Genomic DNA, 10565 nt, shown 5'->3' on the forward strand with positions numbered 1-10565 from the left:
AATCTATCATATTTATGGTCATTGGTTTCACAAAGATTCTGCAACAGAGGTAGCACACTTTAACATGTCTTTTTACTTGAAAGGGAGGCATCCACCAATAAAATGGGGAAATGTTTGTGTCCTTGCTCCTCAAAGTGAAACATTTCACACACAGCAGAAATTCTAACATTATCACTGCATGCTGCATGATGTGAGCCTGGCGTTACCAAGTTTTCACACTTCACCCTGTTTGTTACATTTTGCTTGTGCTTTTTGCACTATAAACCAGCAGTCTTCAACTGAATATCCCCATGCCATCGGCACACCCATGCTTAAACAAAACAGCTCCATGCTTCCAAATAAACATTCCCATGCTTCCAAAATAAAACCCTCATAAGGCCAAATAAACACCCCATGGCTCCAAATTAAAACCTCCATCCTTCCCAGTAAAATCCACATGCTTTCAAATAAACACCCCCATGCTTCCAGTTGAATACCCCAGTGCTCCCAAAGAGCACCTCTCTGCCCTCCAGATGAACACTGCCATGCTGAACAGCCCTGGCTTCATGCTTCAACCTTCAATGAACCCATCCCTGATTTCCATCTGGGCTCATCCAAAGTTTCGAAACAAAACAACCTCATCTTTCAACATGAACAATGCCAGACTTCCAAATGGGCATCACAAGGCTTTCTAATGGACATCACCAGGATACCAGGCTTCCAAATGGATATCACCAGGCTTCCAAATGGACATTACCAGGCTTCCAAATGGACATAACCAGACTTCCAAATGGACATCACCAGGTTACCAGACTTCCAAATGAACCTCACCTGGCTTCCTAACGGACACCACCAGGCTTCCAATCAGATATCACCAGGCTTTCTTGCTTGCCAGCTCCAAGATTAGAACATGACTTATAATCAGACTCAAACATGTCAAACATATTAAACTATCAAGAACAATGGTAAAATGATTTAAAACATTAAATCATGAATATCAAATATTTTACATCCGGTGTGCACAAAGGAGTGATTGACATTGCTCTGTGATATGTACAATCATGGTGATGAGCACTCAATTGTGTACACACAAAGTATAATGGCCTTCGAATGTGTAACACAGGTCTCTACAAGTGATTGTAAGCAATGAGTTACTCTATTGTGTACTGGAGCTCATTCCCACATTCCACAGCTCTGCAATCCATGTTAGAATCTGTCTCTGATATATATTATTATTTCTGTTGGATCACGACTCACACTATACAAGTGGTCCTGGATCATGACTCACACTGAAAAAGTGGTCCTGGATCATGATCCACTCTAAACAAGTGATCCTGGATCATCAATCACAATATACAAGTGGTCCTGGATCATGACCCACACTATACAAGTGGTCCTGGATCATGACCCAAACTATACAAGTGGCCCTGGATCATGTCCCACACAATACAAGTGGTCCTGGATTATGACCCACACTCTAAAAGTGGTCCTGGATCATGATCCACACTAAACAAGTGATCCTGGATCATGAATTACAATATACAAGTGGTCCTGGATCATGGCCCACACCATACATGTGGTCAGGATCATGATCACAGTCCAAGTGGTCCTGGATCATGACCCACACCATGCAACTGGTCCTGGATCATGACTCACACTAGAAAAGTGGTCCTGGATCATGTCCAACACTATACAAGTGGTCCTGTCCCACAATATACAAGTGGTCCTGGATCATGACACCATACAGGTAGTCTGGATCATGACCCACACTAGACAAGTGGACTAGATCATGACCCACACTATACAAGTGGTCCTGTCCCACACTATACAAGTGATCCTGGATCATGTCCCTTACTATACAAGTGGTCCTGTCCCACACTATACAGGTAGTCTGGATCATGACCCACACTAGACAAGTGGTCTAGATCATGACCCACACTATACAAGTGGTCCTGTCCCACACAATACAAGTGGTCCTGGATCATGACACCATACAGGTAGTCTGGATCATGACCCACACTGGACAAGTGGACTAGATCATGACCCACACTATACAAGTGGTCCTGTCCCACACTATACAAGTGATCCTGGATCATGTCCCTCACTATACAAGTGGTCCTGTCCCACACTATACAAGTGGTCCTGGATCATGACTCACACTAGACAAGTGGTCTAGATCATGTCCCACACTATACAAGTGGTCCTGTCCCACACTATACAAGTGGTCCTGGATCATGACTCACACCATACAGGTAGTCTGGATCATGACCCACACTAGACAAGTGGTCTAGATCATGACCCACACTATACAAGTGGTCCTGGATAATGACTCACACTAGACAAGTGGTCCATATCATGACCCACACCATACAAGTGGTCCTGGATCATGACTCACACTAGACAAGTGGCCTAGATCATGTCCCACACTATACAAGTGGTCCTGTCCCACACTATACAAGTGATCCTGGATCATGTCCCACACTATACAAGTGGTCCTGTCCCACACTATACAAGTGATCCTGTATTAAGCATTACACGATATAAGTGGACATCAATTGAGCCCCACACTACACAAGTGGTGCTGGATTAGGCCACACACAAAATAAGTGACTTTAGATGTATTTGCTGACAACTGGAGTTCATATTGCTGACAACTGAGATTTGTTCATGAGCTTCATTATATGACCTAAGTGCTGATGTTGATCTGTGCAAACTGACAATTGATGGAAGACCCACAACCCAAACACCTGTCTGCAGAATATGAAACTGAATCATTCCTTCTGTCAGGAGGCAAATTTCAGCTTTTCATTTCCACAAGGAAAGTTAAATCTTTTGGAGCCCAAACCTTGCAAGTAAATGCTTATGTGGAAACCAGTCAAATGTTGTTACTGTTCAACACCCTCTGTTATCAAAACCATAAATTCCAAGCCATAATTTGCTTCTGAATATGAACAGACCTCTTCTCCACTGTAAACTTGTAGTATCTAATAGTATTGTGGTAAATTTCGTCCTACTCAATGAGACTGCATTTCTTTACAATAACCTTCATCAGAGAGATGCAAGATGCATTGGGGAAGATGGAAGGACCAATTCCTGAATGGATTTGTGGTCTGATAGGCAATGACAAATATTGTCTTACTTCTGTCACCCAAGCAAGAATTTACCAGAGAGACTGGTGTTATCCTCAGATTCTGAAGTTATAGTGTGTGAACGTTTCTTCTCACCTCCAGGAGGGTTAGCGTTAGCTCAGGTTGTGAAGTCTGTAATTGTGGCATCGATGCTGGCAAACCTTCCCTCTCACCTCCAGGATAAGAAAGACAGAGAGAGTTGTCTCCCCAAACTGAATATTAACTACATCATACAGAGAGAATTGTCTCCGAAATCTGAATGTTCATTACATCAGACAGAAAGAATTGTTTCCCCAGTCGGAATGTTCTCTACATCAGACAGAAAGAATTGTTTCAAAGTCGGTATGTTCATTACATCAGACAGAGAGAATTGTTCCCCAATCTAAATGTTCACTACATCAGACAGAGAGGGTTGGCTCCCCAATCTGAATGTTCTCTACATCAAAGAGAGTTGTCTCACAAATTACAATGTTCACTACATCAGGAGGAGAGTTGTCTCACAAATTAGAATGTTCACTACATCAGGCAGAGAGAATTGTCTCTCAAATTAGAATGTTCACTACATCAGTCAGAGAGGGTTGGCTTCCCAGTCTGAATGTTCTCTACATCAGATACATCAGAGAGAGTTGTCTCTCAAAGTAGAATGTTCACTACATCTGGCAGAGAGAGTTCTCTCCCTATTCTGAATGTTCATTACATCAAATAAATAATTATTATAATAACTAGGTTTTTCTATAGTGCTCGTATCCAGTTTAGGAACTGCTCAGAAGCGCTTTTCGAGCCTGCACAAAGATTAACAATGTGTTTTGGTGAAAAGGTAACCCACCTTTTCACTTCAACTTCGACTGAAAAGTAGTTAGTTCTGTGATGACTGTGATCTCCTGTGGAAGGCTATTCCAGTGAACAGGGGCTGCTCTGGAGAAACTGTGGGAGCCAAAGCATGTTTTGCTGGGTTTGGGGATGCTGAGAAGGTTTTGTCCTCTGGAGAGTCCTGGGTGGCTCATACTCATTTATCAGGTCTTGTATATAGGGTGGTGCTAGCCCATGTGTCGCCTTGAACACTAGTGTGAGGATCTTGTACTTGATTCTCTCTGCAATCTTGAGCCAGTGTAAGTTTTTTAAAACTGGACTAATATGCTGATGCTTTCTTGTCTTGGTCACCAGTTGGGCAGCTGAATTTGGTATCGCTGAAGCTGGTTGATAAGGCGCTTCGGGATACCGTACAGCAATGCATTGAAGTAGTCCAGGTGGGACAACACACAGGACTGGACTAGAGTGGCAGCAAACTCTACATTCAGGAATCTTCTTACTTGGCTGATGTTTCTGATGTTATAGAATGCTGTTTTACAGACTTTTGAAACTTGAGATTCTGCTCTCAGAGATGAGTCAAAGATAAAACCAAGGTTGCGTGCTTTGTCACTTGGAGGAATGAGACAGTCTCCAGTCATGAGATCTGGCAGAGTTAACGTGCTTCTGATAGACTTTGAACACATGACAATAAGTTCAGTCTTCTCACTGTTCAATTTGAGAAAGTTCGTGGTCATCCACATCTTGATATCTTCCACGCATAGCTTCATGCAAGTGAAAGCATTGTTGACTGATAGACTCTGTGATGGTTTAAATGCCAGATAAAGCTGAGTGTTATCGCGTACAAGTGGAATGACAGATGATGCATTCGTGCAAGAGGGGTTGTTTAAATTGTAAAAAGAATGGGTCCCAGCACAGAGCCTTGAGGGACACCATATGTAAGAGGATCTATACTGGAGATACTATCCCTGATTTTCACTGACTGGAATCGTCCAGGTAGATAGAATACCAGCCAGTCAAAGGCACTGCCCTTGATGCCGAATCTATGCTGGAGAGTGTTCACAAGAGTGCACTGGTCAATGCTATCAAACGCTGCAGAGACATCGAGTAGTACCAAGATGGCTGCCCCATCTGAGTCCAGTGATTGCAGTATGTAGTTCTGTAAATGGACAAGAGCTGTCTCTGTACTATGTCGACATCGATATGCTGACTGTAGAACCTCTGCATACTTGTTTCTCATGACATGTTCAGATAGCCTGGCTGCATCAATCCTCGCAAGGACCTTAGAAACAAAGGATAAATTTGAGACGGGTCTATAGCTTTTGAACACATCAGAGTCAAGGTGAGGCTTCTTGATTAGTGGTGTGATTAGAGCAAATTTCATTGCTCTTGCAACAGTGGACTGTTGGAGTGATTCATTGACCATGTGTGTAATCACGGCAACAACTCCTTCACTCCTTCAGGAGCTATGTTGGCATAGGACCCAGTGAGTATGATTTTGTAGGACTCTTCATGATTACATGTCCGATTTCATTGTCGGTTGTAATGTGAAAGTTTGACATCTCTTCTAGTGCCTGGACATTATCAGTGATGGGGCTGTTGTGGGAAACTGATGCTGCTGATAGTTCAAGATTTTCACGTACACTGCTGATCTTGTCTGAGAAGATTTCAGAGAAATAAGTTGCCAGGTTCTCATCTGTGTATTGACTAGGATGTGTCTGAGACTCTGACTTGAATAGGAGTCTATTTGAAATCCGATTGACATCCTTTTGACCTTGAGCATTCTCGATAATGTTGTCAAAAGTAGCTCATTTCGCTTGTTCAACCAGAGCTGTGATGTCATTGCGTGCAGAGGAATGCATCTGTTTGTGAATGGTCAGGCCACTGGATCGCATCTGCCTCTCAAGCTGAAAAATTAGCTTGTTTTTCCATTTCCGAAATGATATTTGGCGTCTTGGTCTCTTGGGCACTCTGAAACTGGCAGTAGCTATGATTGCACAGTGATCAGACATAACAGAATGATCCATGCATGCATTTCTAATATCTAGTTCACTGTTTCTCGAGATGACAAGATCCAAGGTGTGTTTTTTTTATGTGGGTTGGTCCACCAACATGTTGAACTAAATCAAAGGTTTCCGGGAGTTCCATGTGTCCTCCATACGAATGTTAAAATCCCTACACACAAGGAGTTTTCCCGCTGTCACATTGAATGAATCTAGAGTGAGCTGAAGTCAGTAATGGAACATCCACTTCCTTCTTTGTCTTCAGAGAGTGAGATTCTTCCTGGGTCTCTGTACACCCCAGAGACAGTCATGGTTTGGTCGTCAGATTGTAGCTTGATAGAGAGCATTTCAAAAGTATTGTAGGTATGTTGTGGTTTCATTAGAGAACTCTTGAATGAGTCATGATAGATAATGGCTGCACCTCAGCCCCTTCCATTGGCTGTAGGAGCATGGGTACATGTGTAACCTGTGGGTGTCGTCTTGGAGATAACAAGGCCATCAGTATCCCCTTCCCGCAACCATGTCTCTGTGATTAGGCTGCACCTCAGCCCCTTCCATTGGCTCTAGGAGCATGGGTACATCTGTAACCTGTGGGTGTCGTCTTGGAGATAACAAGGCCATCAGTATCCCCTTCCCGCAACCATGTCTCTGTATAAGAACATCCAATTTTTTGTCCAGAATAGGGTCTCTGATGGATTCTGTTTGGTCCATTTTAGCCATTTGAGTTTTCGCTGACCTGGCATTTAAGACTCTAAATCTAGTTTGCTTTGTTTTAAAAGTTGTTCAGGATTTGCTTTTATGGCATACATTTGAGGCATTTAATTTTGACTTTGTTTTGAGTCGACCACGGCACCCTCTCTTAGTTTTCCTCACATTACATATGTTGAATGACTTCAGTAATTCCAGGGTTGACAAAGGTATTCTGTGATGATTTGTATTCACTTTCTTCAAATGACTGAGTGAACAGACCAACATGATTGCACTCCAGGCTAGTGTTACATAAACACGCATTGTTCTGTAACTAGGGCACTTGGTTGGCAATCAAGCAACTGCTAGAGTCACTGGTTTGATCTAACAATGGTGGACACAAGCTTGGCATAGATTTCAATGCTTGTCAGAGTCAAAATAAACACTGAGATATATCCATATGTAAACAGTTAATATTCACAAAAAATGCTTTGCCTTGAGCACCACAACTTCACACACCTTCTTGCATATTTTCAATGTTGTAGATTCTGTTAGTCAATAGATATATCCAATGAAGTGCAGACTCCATCAAGGTGCAGCCTGCTACTGGCGCCCCTCATCAAATAGTTTTAGATACAGAGAATTGTCTCCCCAATATGAATGTTCACTACATCAGAAAGAGAGAATTGTCTCCCCAATCTGAATATTCATTACATCAGGAAGAGAGAGCAGTCTCACTATTCTGAATGTTCACTGCATCAGAAAGAGAGAGTTGTCTCCCCAATCTGAGTTTTCACTACATCAGGAAGAAAGAATTGTCTCCCAAATCTGAATGTTCATTACATCAGACAGAAAGAATGGTCTCTCCAATCTGAATGTTCTCTACATCAGACAGAAAGAATTGTCTTAGACAGAGAGGGTTGTCTCCCCAATCTGACTGTTCACTTCATCAGATAAAGAGAGTTGTCTCCCCAATCTGATTGTTCACTACAATAGACAGAAAAGGTTGTCTCCCCAATGTGAATGTTCACAACATCAGACAGAGAGAGTTGACGCCCCAATCTGTATGTTCACTACACCACACAATGAGAATTGTCTACCCAATCTGAATGTTGACATCAGGCAGAGAGAGATGTCTTCCCAATCTGAATGTTAACATCAGACAGTATAGGTTTGTCCATGGTAGGACTTATCCATCTAAGTGCTAGCTCTTCAGATAAGATATACCGTCCCCACAATGGAAACTAAATCAGACAGGTTGAATGGTATGGACCCTGTGACTCCCCAGTGTCCAGTAAGAAAGGATAAGAACCAAATCTGGTTAGTATTAAAGCTGGATATATGAAGGATGATTTTGGTAAATAATTTTATCAGACCTGCAATTAGATATTCAGTAAAAACCATTTATATGGAAGAATAATGCTTTGCTAATTTCACATATGTGCTTGTGAAGACTATGGAAAGTGTTAACCTCTGCAATATTGCCACTATCACCTACCAAAAGTACAGCAGATTACTAATCTGTGGTTTAGTCAAACCACTATACACTGGACTTTATATTGCAAATGTACCTGTGAGAGAACTTGTTACGGGCATCGGTTGGATTCCTTTCCACAGATGCAATATAATGAACTCTATACAAAACATAATCCTCATTTCCAAAAGGAAACAGGAAACCTTGCTGTAAATGTAAACTACAGAGAGATTCTGCTCCCTATGTTTAGAGTTATCTCCCATGATGACACTGTAATGAACTCCTCTTAAACACCATTGCAAATGTCATTCTGAAAATGCTATCAACCAAAAAGGATTCATCTGAAATAGATAAAAACATTCCCATCTGATGGTGCAGTTTGATTTCAGCCCATGGTTCAATTTTAATGCAGCCTTTAATTCAGTTAAGCAATACTTTGCAACCTCTCTTTTACCTATTTTATTGGTTCCGCTCAGTATTTCAACATTCTTGTGCATGTTTCAGTATTGATTTAAAAAACACAGATACTAACAGCTGCTGTTGTATCACAGCATGGACACCATTGGCAGTGAGCTTCTTCACATAGAAACACCATTCACATAAATACAGCATCTCTTACAATCCTCTATATTTACAGTTTAGAAGACAATTGTTCAAAACCAATTTTGCGCAGATAATAAAAACATTTTTTCTCAGTTTTGAAAATACATGGAACTTATTCAATGTCCAAACCTATCCAGAATACAAAGGCCATTGTTGTTCTGTGCTGTAGATATGATGGCCATCTGGATTTCCACTACTCGCAGTGTCACAATCAGTCTCATCAAGTAGATCACGATCACCTTCTGTGCTTCATACTCACTGTCCCCAAGAACAAAAAATTGGTTTCAACTCACATACAGATCATTAAAGGTAATTACAAATTCATTTGTAAAAAATGTTCAGTTAAAATTTCTAATATCATCCACACATGTTTCCAAAAAATATCCACAAATTGCAAGAATTTGTTTTGTTCTGGTTGCTGTATTAGGAGGACCACCCTGATGAAGGCACACTATAGCACCAAAGCTGAGGACGAGGAGGACGACAGTCCCAGTAGACCCCATGCTGCTACGTACATGAAGACTGGTATATGTGGAATAGTAACAGCATCAGTAAGAACTGGGGATGTCGTTGTCGGGAGCAGCCACTCTCTCCATCCTTGAAGGGTGTGCCTGTAAAACAAAAGCACACTAGTTAGTGCTAGGTAGGAATATCTCATTTTCTTAGAGGTAGGGAGCTAAAATGATTGTTTCACAAGCATAGAGTTACAGAACAAACTGGCATCAATACTGGGATTGGTCAGTCTAAGAACACCATGGCTCTGGCTCTATACATTTGTTACACTGTGATATTCAGTCTAACAAACACTGGTAGAAAGTTGCATCAGCTAACCTTCTTAACAAATCATGAAACATTTTTCACACATACCATTGGAACATTTACCTCAAAAACATTCACACATGGATGATTCCAATGCTATTTTCCACATGATCACTTCTGAGTGATACACATGAAGGACACCAATATTCACAACAGTCAGTAATCAGCTGCTGAAAATAGCATTTTTGTTAATGTTCCAGGATATCCTCTTGCAGAAATGTAACCATAAAGTAACTCTGTCATCAGAAACCCCTAAGCTTATATACAGCAGGCAAAATATGCAGATTTGCATTCACTGAGAGATTAGTAGCAGGGAACGTGGAAAAAAAAACATTCCAAAACAGTTTGGAAGTTCTACCAAATAAACCCTCAAAACTAGCTGTTGTCTGATTGCTTAAATCCATTTGTCCATCTCATGTTTCAGTAGATGGTCATAGGTCGCTGAAAGGTTAGCTGACACGACCCTCCACTGGGGTTTGCTAGACACATTAGAGCAGTATAACAAATAATACTGAGACAAAGTGTACTGAGTCTGGGGAAAGGTACACACAGCACCACAACACAGCAAGTAAACAGTAACCATCTAGAAGAATGTGCACAAGAAAGTAATATCATCTGAGATGACGAGTACAACAAATCAGTACCAGCTGAGAGAAAGAGTACAACAAATCAGTACCATCTGGGAGAAAGAGTACAACAAATCAGTATTATCTGGGAGAAAGAGTACAACAAATCAGTATCATCTGAGATGACGAGTACAACAAATCAGCATCATGTGGGAGAAAGAGTACAACAAATCAGTATTATCTGGGAGAAAGAGTACAACAAATCAGCATCATCTGGGAGAAAGAGTACAACAAATCAGCATCATCTGGGAGAAAGAGTACAACAAATCAGTACCATCTGGGAGAAAGAGTACAACAAATCAGTATTATCTGGAAGAAGGAGTACAACAAATCAGTATCATCTGGGAGAAAGAGTACAACAAATCAGTATCATATGGGAGAAAGAGTACAACAAATCAGTACCATCTGGGAGAAAGAGTACAACAAATCAGTACCATCT

General features: G+C 41.3%; 2 protein-coding genes across 3 annotated transcripts in view; both read right to left on the minus strand.

The window, feature by feature from the left end:
• Positions 1-4264: 4264 nt before the first annotated feature.
• Positions 4265-4657, minus strand: LOC137277255 (uncharacterized). The gene has a single exon (XM_067808915.1). The coding sequence runs from the start codon at positions 4655-4657 to the stop codon at positions 4265-4267; it is 393 nt and encodes a 130-aa protein (XP_067665016.1).
• A 3864-nt stretch (positions 4658-8521) lies between these two features.
• Positions 8522-10565, minus strand: part of LOC137279140 (kin of IRRE-like protein 2) — a 318732-nt gene continuing 316688 nt past the window's right edge. The window contains exon 8 of one of the 2 annotated variants that reach the window (XM_067811616.1): positions 8522-9292. In XM_067811616.1, coding sequence (XP_067667717.1) covers positions 9189-9292 — 104 coding nt within the window. In that variant the 3' untranslated portion in view covers positions 8522-9188. The remainder of the gene's footprint in view (positions 9293-10565) is intronic. The other variant, XM_067811615.1, reaches the window with a different exon arrangement.

Source organism: Haliotis asinina, chromosome 3 (assembly GCF_037392515.1).
Source record: "Haliotis asinina isolate JCU_RB_2024 chromosome 3, JCU_Hal_asi_v2, whole genome shotgun sequence".
Taxonomy (NCBI): domain Eukaryota; kingdom Metazoa; phylum Mollusca; class Gastropoda; order Lepetellida; family Haliotidae; genus Haliotis; species Haliotis asinina.